The 19278-nt window shown below is 41.7% G+C and overlaps 1 protein-coding gene across 2 annotated transcripts in view; it reads left to right on the plus strand.

The window, feature by feature from the left end:
- The window catches only part of SYT1 (synaptotagmin 1), a 1076321-nt gene that overhangs the window by 820525 nt on the left and 236518 nt on the right, over positions 1–19278 (plus strand). For both annotated transcript variants that reach the window (XM_073541509.1, XM_073541510.1), the window contains exon 9: positions 11203–11370. In XM_073541509.1, coding sequence (XP_073397610.1) covers positions 11203–11370 — 168 coding nt within the window. The remainder of the gene's footprint in view (positions 1–11202; positions 11371–19278) is intronic.

The following is a 19278-nucleotide window of genomic DNA, read 5'->3' on the forward strand; positions in this document are numbered from 1 at the left end:
TCCATCATTGACAGCCTACCTTTTATAAATTGCAGCACCCCTCCTTCATTTGAAGCCCTCCACCATCATTGGCAGCCCCCTTCATCATTTTTAGCATTCCTCACCCATTTAATTCATTTTATAAAGAAAAAAAAAGTTTTTCATACTTACCTCAAAAGCGATCCCCAGCAGGGCGCAGCTCCTCTTCTTGTCACAGTAGATGCTATACCTGGAAGAAGTCCATACATTCTATCATTTTCAGCAGTGAATAAGCTGGAATGTATGTGCTGCTGACAGGACCTGGAAGGAGCCCATACATTCTAGCACATTCACTACTGAGACAGCTAGAAGGCATGGGCTGTAGTCAGGACCTGGAGGGAGCCCATACATTCTAGCTACAACCATGTCTGACACTTGACAAGAAGACCAGGGAGGGTGGAGAGAGTCAGAGCTGCGCATCCATCATGGTAAGACGGCCGTGCATAGCTCTGAGAAAGCTCCGGGGCCTCGGAGCCGATGTGTGCACCGCAGTCCCGCAGCGCACATCAGCACATTAGTGCACAATTGTGCCTCAGCCCGATGGGCAGAAGCACAAGAGGCGAGGCCCTGTGGGCCCCCTGCATACCACTGGTCATTGGGCCCCATGCAGCAGTAAGGGCAGTAATGCCCTAAGGGCAGCCCTGTTTACATATGGGCTGCGCTATACAATTCCAAGACTACTCTTCCTGCTGTGGGCAAGAATATAAATGCCATACTGTGCATGTGCCACATTCATGGCCAGTAGTGAAGATAGTGATGGAAGACAACACTTGTGTGCCATAAATCCTGACCAAGGGAGACTCATGGGACCAAGTTACCATGACCTGCACTACCTGATGGACACTAGTGACTTAATCTGCATACTTACTGAAAGATTGTTTATGTGGAAATTAAACTTCTTTGGACTACAGAAAGGTAGGTTTCCACATCTGTTTTAGTTCAGCACTGTTATAATCTGACAGATTATATTTAATATAAATAACTAGAAATGGGTGAACGTGAGAAGTAAAGTTCAAGGTCCGTATGGAACATCTTCTGTTTGGGCACTGGCCCTGAACATGGACTTCACCAGGTAGTCCATGTTACTACTTGGGTGTCACTCAGCGCGGCAAACACTGCCTCTGATTACTGCTGTTCAAACAGCTGTGGTTCCCACACTGTCAAATGACAGTGTGAGCCTGCAGCTGTGATCAGAGGTAAACAGTTTACCTCCGTTCACTGGCATCGGCTGATGAGACTTCTACTCCCATCAGCCTACGAGTCCTGCTGCCGGTAATAACAGTGAGATAAGTAGCGGCTGATGGGAGTATTCTTCAGATGGCACCTGTGCTCTAAATAAATAATTTAAAAAAAATGTTGTTGATTCCCCTGTATTTTTGATAACCCGCCAGGCAAAACTGACAACTGTGGGCTGCAACCCTCAACTGTCAATGTTAGCAAGGCTGGTTATCAAGAATAGAGGGGTCCCCTTGCTGTCTTTTTTAATTATTTAAATAAATAATTAAAAATTAACAGTGTGGAATCCCCACTATTTTGGACAACCAGGCTTGTTAAAGCAGACAGCTGAGGGCTGGTATTCTCAGGCTGGTAAGGGGCCATGGATATGAGCCCTCCAGCCTCTAAATAGAAGCCTGCAGCCACCGAGAAGAGGTGGACCTATTAGATGCATCAATTCTGGCACATTGCCCCACACTTCCCACTTGGTGGCATGTGGGGTTTATATTTGTGGAGTTGATGTCACCTTTGTATTGTCCGGTGACATCAAGCCCACGGCTTAGTAATGGAGAGACATCTATAAGACACCAATTCATTACTAATCCTTTAGTTATATGATAAAGAAAGACACAGTCAGAATAAATTTATTTTAAATAAAAAAATCACATTTTTACTTTTTTATTTAAAAATAGTTATACTCACCTAACACCCATTCCATTGAAGCGAAAGTCTCCTGTAATAAAACAAAAGTAAAAAGCAACCATATCCCTCACCTGTCCGTCTTTCTTTCCCATATTATAATCCATGTCTTGGGATAAACAGTTTTACAACTAGATGAGGCACAGATACAACTGTCCAGGCTGAGAACCACTGGGGGGAATGAGTAACTAGCAGTGATGCCATCGAGGTTATCTACGGTCACTGAGGCTGTGTTCCCAGCCGGGCTGAACTGCAGTAACCTTGATAAAATCACCACTGGCATAGTTATAAAAAGTTTTACGGTGCATCGGTGAGTTCATCACAGTTCACCAGGAGAAATGAGGAATTAAGATGAAAATGAGATATACGCAATGGATTTTCATCTGAAATATTTCTGCATTAGATCTGTGGCATGTGAACATAACCTAAGTTGCTCATTTAAAGGAAACCTATCAGCTGATACATGCTGCACATCCATGGGCAGCATGTATCAGTCCCTGGTTGTGTGATCTCAGCCATGTATGTCTTACTCTGAAACACTGCTGTCACGGGGCAGTGTAATGGGGCAGTAAGGGGAAAACAGGTGACGTGGAAGAAGGGCCCCTGAACTGCCCCTAAGGCTAAGGGGGGACCTGACTCTCCTTAACTTGGGGGTACACTTAATGGTAGTGAGGCCCCAAGTCCCCGACCTGTCCCTGTCTCCTGTTTAGCCCTGAGCTAAAGCCCCCAACCCCCTCCCCAGGAGGTGAGACAGGGAAAAAGTGTACTACACCAAAAACCCAAAGGAAAGATTCAACAGACAGGGTAAAACAAAACAATACTTAGCTTGCTCTGCTGCAATGCTCCTGGACAGCAGAGTTAGCCACTTGACAACAGAAAACAAGTGAAGCACCACAGAACTCTGTCAGCTCCTGAACTCCCGCTTGGTTGGTCTCCCAAGATTAAAGGGAATTTGTCACCCATATTTAGTGATATCATGTAAAGTTATCACCCAATTGCGCATCCCATATGGATTCTATTAGGGCTTTTGACCCCCCTGACCCCGCACCTTTGAGGCATAAATACCTTTTTTATCTTGCTGGGGATGTATGCAAATCACCGTGGTCCGGTCCGATGGGCATGGCTTAGTCGCCTTCTCCCCCCCTCCTCAGCTTGCTGCACGTAATCTTCATCTGTGAATAGCACAGATAACGTTGATTTCCGCGCTTGCGCATTGTAAAGGCCACCGACGCCTGCGCAGTATGCTTTGCCCAACTGTGGGCAAAGCATATAATCGCTACTGCGCATGCACTGGTATTTTCCAGTTCGGTCTATACCCAGGAAGTCTTCACATGCAGGACACACTTCCGGGGCATAGACCGCACCAGAAAATACAGGCGCATGCGCAGTAATGATTATATGCTTCACCCACAGTTGGGCAAAGCATGCTGCGCAAGTGCCGGTGGCCTTTACAATGCGCAAGCGTGGAAACCAACGTTATCTGTGCTATTCACAGATGAAGATTACGTGCAGCAAGCCGAGGAGGGGGGAGAAGGCAACTAAGCCACACCCATCAGACCAGACCGCGGCGATTTGAATACATCCCCAACAAGATAAAAAAGGTATTTATGCCTCAAAGGTGCGAGGTCGCGGGAGTCAAAAGACCTAAAAGAATCCTTATGGGATGTGCAATTGGGTGATATCTTTACATGATATCACTAAATATGGGTGACAGATTCCCATTAAGTGTATAACCAACAGTGATCTGCAGCACAAGATGGCCTTATAAAGGGAGATGGGAGTGGCACCCACCTGCATGGATAATTAATCACAATGCAGTAACACCAGCAGCCACCGGGGGGAAAATTCACCAGCAGACAAACTAAAGTTGCAGTAACACCAGCGGCCACCGAGGGGCAAAACTGACATTAACCCCCGATGGCTGAAAAGGAAAAAAGTTTAAATGTGAGGAAATCCAGTTCTGATGCAGATCCAAGAAATGGATCATGACAACTGCAGCGTTTCAGGGAAATATATTTTTAATCACTGGCGGGGGGACCAAGCCTCACAAGTGACTAGTTGTAAAGGTGAGTCTCCATCAGCTTTTCCTCTCCCACTGTCAGTGATGGGAAAGCCTCTGCCTGTATCTGCATGTAGGCAGATGTTTGCCAGTCACTGTCAGCAGGTGGGGAGAAGCTATTGGGGACCTGGTAGTGATTAAAAGTGTGTTCCCTTCAAGCTTGGTGCAATTACAAGAGTGGTAAATTGGCGTGTCAATAATTTCCTAATACTTGCAGCTTTTGAAAGTTTTTGAAGTATTAACCCATTATGATCTGTGATGCATATTTTCCAGGTTGCATGCAGGCTGTATAGAACGGGCTCAGAAGAAGAGCCAACTCCATACATAGCATTTGCTGCTGACAGCAGAGACAGGAGCTAGTTTTGAGTGCTGTCGTTTAACCATTTAAATGCTGCTGTTGATCTCGGACAGTGGCATTTAAATAGCCATGACAAATTTTCACATCCAAGATTATAGGGTGATGATAGATTCCTATGGTTTGATTTCATAGGAGATTATTATTTGTAGTACATGCTGCCATACTAAAATGATTTAATGCAGATTCAAGTTCCATATGGGGGACCAAGAAATACAATGAAAAGGAATTTTAAAAAATTACAAATATTAAAAAATATGTAATATAAACGTTAAATTGGCCTTTTGTCCCTCATTCAAAAATAAAGAGATAATAAAAAAGATAAAAATGAAATAAATAAACCTATCCTCATTTGGAATATTTTTGAAAGTTATATCTATGAAAACAAATATGAAACAATTTAGTCCAAACAGCAAACACTATAAAGTACAAAATAAATCATGTTAGGTTAGAGGTTGAATTCGATGGACTTACAGTGGGGGAAATAAATATTTGATCCCTTGCTGATTTTGTAAGTTTGCCCACTGACAAAGCCATGAACAGTCTATAATTTTAAGGGTAGGTTTGTTTTAACATTGAGAGATAGAATTTCAAAAATAAAATCCAAAAAAATCACAATGTGTAAATTATATAAATGTAATTGCATTTTGCAGTGAGAAATAAGTATTTGATCCCTCTGGCAAACAAGACTTAATACTTGGTGGCAAAACCCTTGTTGACAAGTACAGCAGTCAGACGTTATTTGTAGTTGATAATGAGGTTTATTCACATGTCAGGAGGAATTTTATTCCACTCCTCTTTTCAGATCATCTCTAAATCATTAAGATTTTGAGGCTGTCACTTGGCAACTCGAAGCTTCAACTCCCTCCATAACTTTTCTTTGGGATTAAGGTCTGGGGACTGACTAGGCCACTCCATGACCTTAATGTGCTTCTTCATGAGTTGCCTTCGCTGTATGGTTTGGGGCATTGTCTTACTGGAAGACCCAGCCACGACCCATCTTTAATGTCCTATCAGAGAGAAGGAGGTTGTCACTCAGGATTTTACGTTATGTGGCTCCATCCTTTCTCCCATTGGTGCAGTAAAGTAGCCCTGTGCCCTTAGCAGAGAAACACCCCAAAATAGAATGTTTCCACCTCCATGCTTGACAGTTGGGACAGTGTTCTTTGGGTTATAGGCAGCATTTCTCTTCCTCCAAACACGGTGAGTTGAGTTAATGCCAAAACCTCAATTTTTGTCTCATCTGACCACAGCACCTTCTCCCAATCACTCACAGAATCATCCAAGAGTTCATTAGAAAACGTCAGAGGGGCATGCACATGTGCATTCTTGAGCAAGAGGACCTTGCATTCACTGCAGGATTGTAAAACTTTATGGTGTAATGTGTTACCAATGGTTTTCTTGATTACTGTTGTCCCAGCTGCCTTGAGATCATTAACAGGTTCCCCTTATGTAGTTTTAGGCTGATCTCTCACCTTCCTCATGATCAAAAATACCCCATGAGGTAAGATTTTGCATGGTGCCCCCAAATCGATGTTGATTGACAGGCATTTTGTATTTTTTTCATTTTCTTACTATTGCACAACAGTTGTCTCCCTCTCACCCAGCACCTTACTTATGGTTTTATAGCCCATTCCGGCTTTGTGCAGATCTATGATCTTGTCCCTGACATCCTTATAAAGCTCTTTGGTCTTGCCCATGTTGTAGAGGTTAGAGTCTGACTGATTAATTGAGTCTGTGGACAGGAGGAGTCTTTTATGAAAGTGATTATGTAAGACAGCTGTCTGTAATGCAGGTAACAAGTTGATAAGGAGCATCTAACAGGTCTGAACTCTTAATGGTTGGTAGGGGATCAAATACTTATTTTTAACTGCAAAATGCAAACAAATTTATATAATTTATACAATGTGATTTTCTGGATTTTACTTTTGATAGTCTATCTCTCAATGTTAAAATTAACCTTCCCTTAAAATTACAGACTCTTCATGTCTTTGTCAGTGGGCAAACTTACAAAACCAGCAAGGGATCAGTTTGGGTATGTGCACACGTTGCGGATTGGCCTGCGGAATTTTCTGCACAGAATCTGCATCTCTTGGCAGAAAATGCAGGCCAAAATGCTTACAGATTTCATGTGGAATTGATGCGGATTTCTTGCGGATTTGTTGCAGATTGTCATGAGTTTTTTGATGTGCAGATTTGCATTACTCAAAGTATAGTCAATGGGTGCAGAAATGCTGCATTTATGCACAAAGAATTAACATGCTGCGGAAAAAAACGCAGCAAATCTGTGCGGATTTTTCCGCAGCATGTGCACAGCAAATCTCAAATTCCCATGGGTTATCATTGGTACTGTACTACACTGCAGATTTGATGCAATTCCGCGCGTCCAAAAACGCCACGGAAACGCATCAAAATCAGCAATGTGTGCACACAGCCATACTTATTTCCCCCACTGTAAGTCTACTTACAGCCTAAAAATGGGTTGGTTACCTTTAGAGACTTTTTTTTACATAAATGCATGTATTTGGGCTAAAATAAAGCAATAACGTTTCATTATAAATGTTGCACTTTCTTTGTTTGGCTTTTACAGACTCTGTGTTTCGAAGCAAATTCAACTGTAATGTAGTCTGTTGCCACAGATCAGCTGAGAGGAGCTCATAAAAAGGGAAATAAAGACGTTACAAACTTTCCTGTTAGACTACTGTTAGAAAGAGCTCACTGATGGATTCTCAGTTAGAGGTCAGCCACTTTCTCTTTTAGTGCAGCTTTCCTCACACACTGACCATCACTTCTCTGCACAAAATGATGACTGGTGGAAGAGCATGTGATCAGACCGGTCCTCCTCCAATAGTAAAACACCTCACAAGGGAAAGCTGCTTTTCTATTGGAGGAGGCGGATGGACTGATTTGGTCACCTAATGGCCATATCTCCCCATAAAATGATACACAAAGTGATCAAAATGGTATTAGCAAATTACAGCTTCCATGCAAAACTTAAGCACACATACAGTTTCATTAATAGAAAAATAAAAATGTTATGGGTTTCTTTAAATTGAGACACAAACTAACATTATTTTTTTTACGTTTTAATTCCATAAAAGTAATAAAAGAAATGCTGTAATAAAACTATTATCATAAAAAATATCAATAAAATAATTACCGTATTTTTTCAGATTATAAGACACATTTTTCTCCAAAAATTTTTGAGTAAAATTAAGACGCATCCAAATGTAGCTTACCGGGGGCAGCATCGATGGAGCGATGTCACAGGAGGCGGGTCATCGCTGCAGGAAGGTGGCAGGAGTGGGGTGATGCTGTGTGTCCTGGGCTGGAAGGATGGGGTGTCCTGGTGGTGCGAGGCAAAAGCCATTGATCTCTTGGCATTGGGCTACAGGAAGATGGTGACATGTCGGCACATGCACAGATTTAGATATAGGTTCAATGATGAGCTTTGATCTCAATCAGTGCATGCACTGCCTCTGAGGCTATTTGCCTGTAGCCCACCACTGGGAGTTCACCAGGTTTGGCCAATATAAGTTACGGCCATCACCTTTCAGGGCTGATATACAAGATTCTATAATGTTGTATATATGCCCCCAACCTGACCTGCAAGAGTAGAAAAATAACTTTTATTATACTCATCTGCGGGGTGGTCCGGTCAAAGGGGTGTCTCTCTTCTTGGTTTGGCGACTCCCATCTTCATGCGATGCCGTCCTCCTTCTTGCTAAGTGTGGATGACGCATCCCTGCATCATCCACATAAGTCTCCTGGCATCACGCTACTGCACAGCTGTACTTCTCTGCCCTGTTGAGGGCAAAGCAAAGTACTGCAGTGCGCAGGCGCTGGGTTTCTCTGACTTTTTTCGGCACCTGCCCACTGCAGCACTTTACTCTGCTCTCAACAGGACATAGAAGTATGCCTGTGCAGGAGCATGGTGCCGAGTTCAAACGAAGCAAACAGGAAGGCAACATTGAATGAAGATGGGAGGCACCGGGCCACCCATTGGACCAGACCGCCCTGCAGGTGAGTATAATGAAAGTTATTTTTCTACTCTTGCAGGTCAGGTTGGGGGAAGATATACAGCATTATAGAATGTTGTATATCAGCCCTGAAAGGTGATGGCCGTAACTTATATTGGCCAAACCTGGTGACAGGTTCCCTTTAAAATACTAAGGCAACAGAGATACAGGGAGGAACAGGTGAGTGCTGGAATAGCACACTAGAAACTGATTCTTCAAATCTGCGCTGGATACTTAAAGTGAATTCTCTAAGAAAAAATGTAAACAAAAAGAAGCACCATAACTAGTATGTAAGCGTAATAGATTCTAGAAAGTGGAGTGTTTCAAATGGTAACCAAAAAATGTATTATGTTTTGCGTGATCTAACAGGGTAAATAAATATTTAATTGTCTAACAACCTCTTTATCTACAACCTTACATATTTTAAAATTCATGCAACCTTTTATCCAATGGACCTCATTAATCAAAACTATCTAACAAGGGTGGGTCTTGATGTCCCCAATAACCAATTATTCTGCACCTTACTGTACATATTTTTTTTACATAGTAAAAAAAAAAAGTTGATCTATGATAACAATGGGTAACAACACTGATTGTCCAGGCCAATAGTTTGGCAAATAAATCCTATTCATTCATTATATTATTCTTATGGTTGGTACTGGCAAATATAGCAGGACTCCAAAGAAATCTGGTTCTAGCTATCAACAAACTTCAATGCTACCTTGAGACTTAAATAAAATGCAAACATTATATTGGTTATTCCTGCCATGTGTAGTCATTCCATAATTCATGCTGTTGGAATCTAATTGTTATTCACCTAACAGTGCATTTCTTTGGGCTTCAAAGGGAGGCATGACCAAAGAACTCTGTAGGAGAATGATAGCTTATTTTCAGCAAACATTTTAAAAGGGGAAGGGAATTATTTTCCACTCCACTGAGTAAAAATCACAGACTTGTTTTTTTTCCATCTTTCATGTTAAGTTATAGGTGTTGTTTAGATCCATCCCTTGCAAAAAATATCATTACAATAATACAAAAGTCACAACATCTTACTCTTTGAAATTTCCCTTTTGTCTTCAGAAGTGTTTGTATTCCTTACTACTTATGGCTTGTCATTGTCTGACTAGTGAAAAATGAATAACAAATACAGATCAATGGTATAGTAAATACATTATCTAGTTTTAGAAGTGGATTGTCTTTGATAACAAAATGATTTAAAGAATCTTTTCTCAGATAAAAGATTTTTTCACATATTTTTTTTCCATTTAAGATTTCCTAATCATGCTGATCTTACATGAGTGATTATTTTTGGGTGCACTATAGATGACCATGTATGTGTGTCTACTTTGGGAATGTCCCTTTAAAACAACCTCTTGGTGATCAGCTATGCAGCCGAGCACTGAAACTTTGGAAGGTATCACATATCCCCTACAATGGCACTGCAGGAGAATTTGTGATGTTCCTAACCGCAAGGAGCCAGCTGTCATTCAGAATAACACCGGAAGTCACACCCCATTGATAGAACAGCCCGGAAGAGGAAGAGCTACTCTGTTGACGTGGAGCAGCTGAATCGTCGGCAAAGTGGTCAATGACCGCACTGTGCCGGCGGTGGGTGGGCATCTAGGTGGCTGTCCGGTTTTAGGCCCATAGTTAAAAAATTGTTCTGGATAAACCCTTTATGTTAGCTCTCAGCATTGTAGCCCAGTGGCCTGGTGGTGAACAACACATCACCAATGTGGCCAGTGATTGGCTCCAACAGTCCCACTCCATCATTATCTTGAGAGTACACCCCGTTTGAATGTTGATGTGCCGCCTGATTTTTTATTGGATCGCATACAGACCCACTGATTATGTCCTATTCCAATCCTCAACATCGAGTCAGAATAGGATATGGAAACTGCTAACATAAAAAATTTAAAAAAAAATCACATACCATACAGATGCAGCCTTTCCAAAACCCTGTCTGATGAACAAATGCACTACTAGCAGGATGCAGTGGGCCTCCACTAATAAAAGCAAGGAGCAGCACAGGTGCAAGCTACTTATAAAAACAGCCACCCCACACCTACCAGATTATGGAGAGGTTGGCTGCCTAGTAGAAAACAATGCACACTAATAAGGCTTGCATAGGATGCCGTTCACACAGATACATGAGATGCAATGTGTCTGGTTCACAGCCCATTAGTGACACCCACAGTATTATCAGGTGGGCTGTGCAGCACTATAATATGCACCACACAGTGACAGACACCCTATTAAACCAAGCCAACAGAAAAAGGCCTAGCTGCATCCTCAAAGTGATATGATAAAAAGTGCAAAAAAATTAATGCGTATGATAAATACATTAAATGAGGTATTGGTTAATATTTTGGCCAAAATAGATAAGCTCGCAGCCCACATCACGGGTCCTCATACTTGCGAGTCCTAAAACTAATATCAAAGACTGCTAACATAAAAAAATTTAAAAAATCACATACCATACAGATGTGGCCTTTCCAAAACCCTGTCTGATGAACAAATGCACTACAAGCAGGATGCAGCAGATCTCCTAGTTTTAGACCACATTGGGCCTGGTTGTACAAAAAGAAAGGGTTGAATAATCCCGTTAAGGAAATCTAAAAGCAGACCTGCAATTTTCTCATTAATATTTTTTTACAGCAAACTATGTATATACTAATCTGGAGAATCACTCTGCATTGTGTAGATTGAGAATGCAAAATTGAGAATTCATATATAATCTTGGCATGATATTTAAACTCTATAGAGAGGAATGGAATATGCTTTGTATTGTTACATTTCAAAAGTTGAATGTCATCTCTCTTTTGTTCTATTTTTAGCTGATGGTGGGGATAATTCAAGCCGCTGAGCTACCTGCTTTAGATATGGGAGGTACATCAGATCCTTATGTGAAGCTATTTTTGCTGCCAGATAAAAAGAAGAAATATGAAACGAAGGTCCACAGAAAGACCCTTAACCCCGTATTCAATGAGCAGTTCACATTTAAGGTATTTATACTGATTCATAACTATTGCATGGTATTTTTAGTGATGATTGTACTATGTTTTTGCTGTCCTGATAAGACCTAAAACTTAGCACAAAAAACATGGATAAAATGGTTTTAAAACAGTGCAGTCAGTGAAAATGATCAAAATACATATGCCCCAATTCATCATTGAAATTTTTGGTTATTAAGTCACTTTCCTTTTTTTCTTATGGTATTAGTTGCTGTTTTTAGCACCAAATTCAATAAAATGTTGTACACGATCATTTACCGACTAGGACTTAAATTCAGCCCTGGCATTTGAAATCATACAGGCCCATGCTGTCCCCGTCCCCAAGCACCAGATGGGATATATTACTAATATTACCCTGGATATAGGAAAGCAAGATTTCCTACAAGACCAATATTTCTAATGATACCTATGGCCTGCAGGGGTCAGTGTCTTGAGAACACTGATTTTGTTAACAATGTAGCAGACAAGGCAACCCACGACCTGACAGGTCCTTGTGGCACTTGATAGAATTGCCAGATGGCCAGTCCGGAACTGTACATGATTCATAAATTTGATGGAAAGTAAAAAATGGGCTTTGTTCCTGTCTTGAACTTTTTGTGACTTTTGGCCCTCGTCATCCCCACTGCTGAAAAAAAATGGCGTGTCTCAGTGTGTTTTACACACCTGATCCATATAAAACCCGGCCATGTGAGCAGCCCCAAAAGTTATAATGGGTACCTGTGGTATCCATGAAAAAAACGGATGTCACATGTACAAGAGCACAAACATGAGGAGGCCTAAAAATTGGCAAATTAAATTATTAGAGGAAAAGGCAGCACTCCAGTAGATATTCATGATTTATTTACCCATGTCATTAGCCCAAAATTTCAGTTCCTCCAATAGAAAGTTGAACCATTTCACTTATTTTGCTGATTTTAAAAATCTGAAGCCTGGTAAGATAAAATCTATTAATGTCATATAGCTGTTGAGTTGAAACTCAAATTAGGCAAACCTTACCTCTAGATACCTCTTAAGGCTGAATTCACACGTAGCATTTTACAGCTTTTTTGTGTAGTTAAAACTTATCAGAAAAAAGCATGTTAAACATGTAAAAACAAAGTAATGTCAACTACAAATTTTACAAAAATGAAAAAATTATTTCAACTTCAAATGTTTAAAAAATCTGAAAAAAAAATGTGAAGGACCGAACTGGACTCATCTACTTTATTTTCGTAAAAGAAAAAACTTAATAGAACATTTTAAGGCAAAGGTTTAGTGCACATTTTGATAGTGATATAAAAAAGGCATGTCAAGCAGGGCTACATGGTCCTGCTGATTTCAATGGGATGCATTATATGCTTTACAGAAGCAAGATAACCAAAGGTACCATCACATTTAGCGATGCACCAGCGATCCCGACAGCGATACGACCCGGTCAGGATCGCTGGTGCATCGCTAAATGGTCACTAGTGAGCTGCCAAACAGGCAGATCTCACCAGCGACATAGCAGTGGTCGGCGGTCGTTACTTACCTGTCAGACGCGGCGATGAAGACGTCCTCCTGCCCGCGTCCACGCGTCACTCGTCAGCGCCAGCAGGAAGCCCAGCAGGAAATGGCCGACGAGAAACAGCCCAGGACGTTCTCGCGCGATCAGCGATTACCAGAGGGGGAGTCGGTCGGAGGTAAGTATCACACATAGCGATATCACTAGCAATATCGCTGCTGCGTCACAAAATCGGTGACGCTTTAGCGATATCGCTAGCGATCTTGCTTAGTGTGACAGGGCCTTAAGTGTACCAGAAGCCTCCCTGCTGTGTATGTGCAGTAGAGGGCTGCTATGCAAGATCTAACTATGGAAGCTCATCATGAAGAACCTCTTTTTTCCAACATAACAGTACTTGTAATCTATGAAATTTATTAGCTCTTACTCTGTGCAATCTAGTGGGAGACAGCTTTTAAGATGATAGCGGGACCCTAAGCTATTGGCCCCTGTGCAGCTGCACTGATTACATCAATAGTATGTCCACCCCTGAACATAGATATACTTTTATCTGGGCAGCACGGTGGCTCAGTGGATAGCATTGCAGTGCTGGAGTCTTGGGTTCGAATCCCACCAAGGACAACATCTGCAAGGAGTTTGTATATTCTCACCGTCTTTGCGTGGGTTTTCTCCGGGTACTCCGGTTTCCTCCCACACTCCAATGATATACTGCTAGGGAATTTAGATTGTGAACCCCATCGGGGACAGTGATGATAATGTGTGCAAAGCTGTAAAGTGCTGCGGAATATGATAGCGCTATATAAAGATTATTATTATCTTGTATATAGATAGATAGATATGATATAGGTAGATAGATATGAGATAGATCGATATGAGATAGGTATAGATAGATAGATATGAGATAGATAGATAGATAGATATGGAATAGATATATATTAGATAATAGATATATATGGAATAGAAATAGATCTATAATAGACAGGTAATAGATAGATATGAGATCAATTGATGTGAGATAGGATAGATAATAGATACTGTAGATATGGGATAGAAATAGATATATAATAGACAGATAATAGATAGACATGAGATCAGTTGATGTGAGATAGGATAGATAGATAGATATACTGTATATTAGATAGATAATAAATATTAGATAAATATATACTAGATAGATATAGATAGATATGAGATAGGATAGAAAATAGATAGATATGATATAGACTGAAAGAATAGATATATACATATGAGATAGATAGATAGATAGATAGATAGATAGATAGATATGGGATAGATCAGGGATGGGCAATTAATTTTCCCGAGGGGCCACATTAGAGACCACGACTGTTGTGGAAGGCCGAACCAATAGCTTGAAATTAATTCTACTCAATATTAATTTATTAATATTAATTGTATCACTTAAAATTGAGCAGAATTAAGTATTCTGACACCCCCTATATATCTTTAACCCCCCCACAGCCCCTTATATACAGCATGAGCCCCACACATCCTCCCCATATACGGCGCCCCCATAGAATCCCCATGTGCTGTACATCACCCCCATAAAATCTCCATTAGAATCCCCATGGGCTGTATGTCACCCCCATAGAATCCCCATGTGCGTTCACCCCCATAAAATCCTCATGTGCGTTCACCCCCATAGAATCCTCATGTTCACCCCCATAGAATCCCCATCTTCAGTCCCGTAGAATCCCCATGTTCACCCCCATATTCATATTCATACACATGAAAAAAAGCAAAAAAAAACACATAATCACCTCATCCCGTTCCCAGGCATCCTGCTTCTGCCTCTGCCTCCGGAGCACTGACTCTCCGGCAGTACACAGCTGACGCAATGACGTCAGCTGTTTCACACACTGACTGGTGGAGGAAGTGGCCGGAGACCCCTCGTCCACCAATGCTGACAGTGAGCAGGAGACAGCGGGCAGGAGGGCATGGTGCAGCCCGCGGACCTCAGGTTTCCAGCCCCATGGCTGTCTTGGTCTGTGGGCCGGACTGAGACAGCCAGAGGGCCAGATGTGGCTGCACTTTGCCCAGGTCTGGGATAGATAGATTGATTGATAGATAATAAATAGAGAGATATATGTTAGACCGATATGAGATAGGATTGTTAATAGATGGATATGAGATAGATAGATAGATATTAGATAGATAGATAAATATATGAGATAGATAGATAGATAGATAGATATGGGATAGATAGATAGATAGATATGGGATAGATAGATAGATAGATAGATAGATAGATAGATAGATAAATCCCCAATTCCCGGATCACAGAGACTGTAACATATAAGCCAGAATTAGGAGGCTTTGGAGGGTATAAAGCGTTCACTTCCTATTTTATTATTTTTCATCTAGTAAATAATCCCTGACCCTCGGTCGCTTTCCATGTGTCAGGTAATTCAATCATTCTCAGGCTAACTGTATACTAAACCTTGTAAAACATGCTATTCCTTGCGCTGTTAGGCTTGTGCTGTCATTCTCAGTCAAAGCTTTAGAGAAGACTTTTGACTTTCTGAAAACAAATCACAATCCTGATATTCCCTTCTTCTAGTAGCATTTTATTGTAATACCATGAACAGTAGCCCAGTAGGAGGTGGAGGTTTCCGGCGAGAGCGTGACCCCCATTTAATAAAAAAGGTAGTACATAATGACTTATTTACAATGCCTCTATAAGTACAGGATGTTGCCTATGTTCTCGGTGTAGTTCATTGTAACATTATAGTGCTAAAAAATGCATGTGTTAGGATACCACAGCCTCCCATTGTAGCATTATTTTGACTAAAACTATATTTTTGGGGAGAGAATTGATAACTTTGTGATAAAAAGTCACTTCTCACTCTTCATTTTTCACTGTGGTGTCACCTACTAAATATCTTTTTAACGTTCATCCCATTTGTTTTTCTTGAGGCTGTTTTCATTTCAACAGCATGCTCAGTCTTACGGTGACAGCTCTAGTTCACAAACAGAGACAATAAAAGATGTAGGCTCAATAATCACTCAGTAAGATAGATATCCCTACAGGCTTTAGACTTTACTGTGTGCTAAAGTCTTCTTGACCCCTCAAGTAAAATCCTATCACAATAATTCTTTTATCTTCTGTTTTATCATAGACGCTACCAAATTCTTAAAATCCTCCTAAAAGGGAAACAGCATAGAAACTACGATTAAAAGTTAGTTCATAATAGAGTGAAATTATAATAATGGTTTTGGTGATTTTGATATGGATATAGCTATTCCTTGCTTTTGTTTTGGAAAAGTGTATTTTTTATTACTAGTTGGCTCATGCGAAATTTTCACACATTCATCTTCGGGGGTGCAGGCAATTTCAGAAAAAACAAGCTGGTCAAATGTAAATGTATTTCATGAGATGATGAACACAGACAGGTATTTATATATAATATAAAAACCTCAGTGGCGCTCAAGTATATATAGGGACTCCAGCAGCAAAAGTAGAAAGACACCAGTCACCATAGATGTCAAAGGGAAAGTCTGTATAGATAAATGTATTACTACTGCGCTAAAGGCCCCGTCTCACTAAGCAATCTCGGTAGCGAGATCGCTGCTGAGTCACAACTTTTGTGACGTAACAGCGATCTCACCAGCGAGATTGCTGTGTGTGACAGCGATCAGCGAGCGGCCCCCCTGCCGGTATCGCTGATCGCTGCAAGAAATCTCTGGACATTTCTTTTGTCGCTGGTCTCCCGCTGGCCAGCACGCATCGCTGTGTGTGACAGCGGGAGACCAGCGATCAGGTGTAAAAAATAATAAAAAAAATAAAAAATATAGTTATTCTCACCTTCCGACGTCCTGTTCAGCCGTCCTGTTCAGCCGTCCTGCCTCTCTCCACGCTCCGGCCCCAGTGATCCTTTGCATGAATGACCGCGAGACTTTGTTATCCTGCGAGACCGTGACATCTCGCGGTCATTCATGCAAAGGATCACTGGGACCGGAGCGTGGAGAGAGGCCGGAAGACTGCGCGGGACATCGGATGGTGAGAATAACAATATTTTTTATTCTGATTCTATTTTTTACAGGATGGCCAGTGATGCCGGGCGCTCGGCATCGCTGTGCTGATCGCTGGTGAAGCTGTCTGTGTGACAGCTCACCAGCGATCACATAGCGACTTACTAGCGATCCTGACACCTTGATATCGGTGTCGGGATCGCTGGTAAGCCGCTTAGTGAGACGGGGCCTTTAGAGTCACTGGTATCTATTGTCAACCGGTGGGTTGCTGATTAAATGCTTCTTGCTTAAGACCTGCAGTAATCCTGTTAGCGATGCTACCCCGGCCGGTGGCAGCAGTCGCTCTAATGGCAGGCTGGGTGGGAAAACACACTGAACTAGGTGCCTGAACTTCACACTATGCTCGTCAGCACAGGACCTGTGTGAAGTCAGAGACACGTGATGCACTGGGCTGCAGCCTAGAGATTGCAATGAGGACCAAAAAGCTATCCTACATGTTTCAGAGACTCCTGTCTCCTTCCTCAGGGAGGCAATGTGCCATTAGAGCTTTGTGGTAGTGTGCTTTGGGGTAGTGTGCTGCCACCTGCAGGTAATTGACCTTTGGTGTATCATTTGTTTGTGTGGGCGGAGTATGAACGGAGCAAGTGTGCAATTCAATAGGAAGTGCATGTTTACAAATGTGTTTGCATATGTGACTCACCTGCAGTGAAGAGTGCATTTCTCCATTTTGGCTAAAATAGGCTGGGCAAGCAGTTCGGCAGCTGGAAAGCCCCCAAGGCAAATGTTTGGGTTTGTTAGTGATGTCTGTAAGCAGCTTTGTGGTAGTGTGCTTTGGGGTACTGTGGTGCCACATGCAGGTCATTTTTCCTTACTGCACGTTTATGAAAATTAATGTTTAAACTGTAATTTGTGATCAAATCGTGGATGTGTGGTTTGTTTGGCTATTTACTTGCTGGAGGAGGAAAGTTTACTTTTCAAATGGTGCATCATTTGTGTGTGTGGGTGGAGTATGAACGGAGATACAAAGTAATCACCGAAAAAGAGTGCTTAGAAATAATAGAATAGATTCATTTAATTATGTGTGCATATTTCTAAATTTAATTCACCAGCAATTCCATTAAATGGACATTTCATGATGCTCATAATATTTCAAGGTAAAGCAAGCGTCAATGTGCAGAACCAATTTTTTTTTAGTCTAACCTGCAGCCTTATGTTTTAATAGAACTATTTTTTATGACTTATTTTACATATATATATATATATATATATATATATATATATACACCCCCCGTATTTTTCGGACTATAATCCGCACTGGACCATAAGACGCACCCCACATTTTTGAAAAGCAAATAGGGAAAAAAAATAATGTGTCAAATGTGGGTCCATCTTACAGTCTGAATTCAGCTTACCGGGGGGGATCGGTACAGGTACAGGAGTGGTCACAGGGGTTGTTCGGTGGTCCAGGCTGGTGCAGTGGCCTCCGGGAAATCCCATCCCAGGCTGGTGTGGCAGTGGTACTCTGTGCTGCGGCAGTGGTACTCTGTGCTGCGGCGGTGGTGCTCTGTGCTGCGGCGGTGGTGCTCTGTGCTGCGGCGGCAGCGACCCTCTGCCGAGATCTGAATCTGAGCATGCGCTGCCCCCAGCGGCCATTTTCCTGGAGGCCACCGCATCGCAGCAATGGAGCTGCGGGGACCTCCGGGCTTTGACAAAATGCCGGCTGAGCCCCCACACAGCACAGAGAGCTGCCGCTGCCCCAAAGTGATTCTCGGTATGGAGGAATGTATACATAGTTGTTGTACACAATCATTCAGTATTTTAGTGGTACAACTTGATGCAACTCATTTTTTTTTAAGAAAATCAACAAGTCCCTGAAAGGGGTTTACTTCTTTGAACAGTGCCTACTGGTTAGAATAGCCTCTTGATAAGGAGCTGTTAACAAAATATCTACCTGTTGGATCCTCCAGTAATCATCAATCATCTGTGGGGGAACCTGGCTACAAGGGCTCAATTTTCCTCCAGAATCACCACCGTGAAAATAAGGCATTTCACAATTCTCATTTACATAAATGAGTTGCATTCTTAGCAAAAGAAAACCCTGGTCCTCTCCATTTGAAGAGCTATTATTAATAACCTCATACTATTATGGTCAAGATGTAGAACACTGAACAGGAGATATCATCTATTACCACAGAATTCTCTAAAAGTGTATATGAAAATAGGCCTTCTAAACTGTAATATTCCTTTAGTATTTATTATCAGTAAACTCAAAGAATTACAAGAATAGAAATCACACACAAACTTGGTAGCCTAGCTGTATTAAAGAGGTTGTCCACTACTTTAACACTGATTACCTACAAATAGGATGGATCATCAATGTTTGATCAATGGAGTGTGACACTCTCCTCCCCTGCCAATCGGCAACCAGA

The sequence above is a fragment of the Dendrobates tinctorius genome, unplaced genomic scaffold (assembly GCF_039654945.1).
Source record: "Dendrobates tinctorius isolate UK_male_01 unplaced genomic scaffold, ASM3965494v1 ptg000122l, whole genome shotgun sequence".
NCBI lineage: Eukaryota > Metazoa > Chordata > Amphibia > Anura > Dendrobatidae > Dendrobates > Dendrobates tinctorius.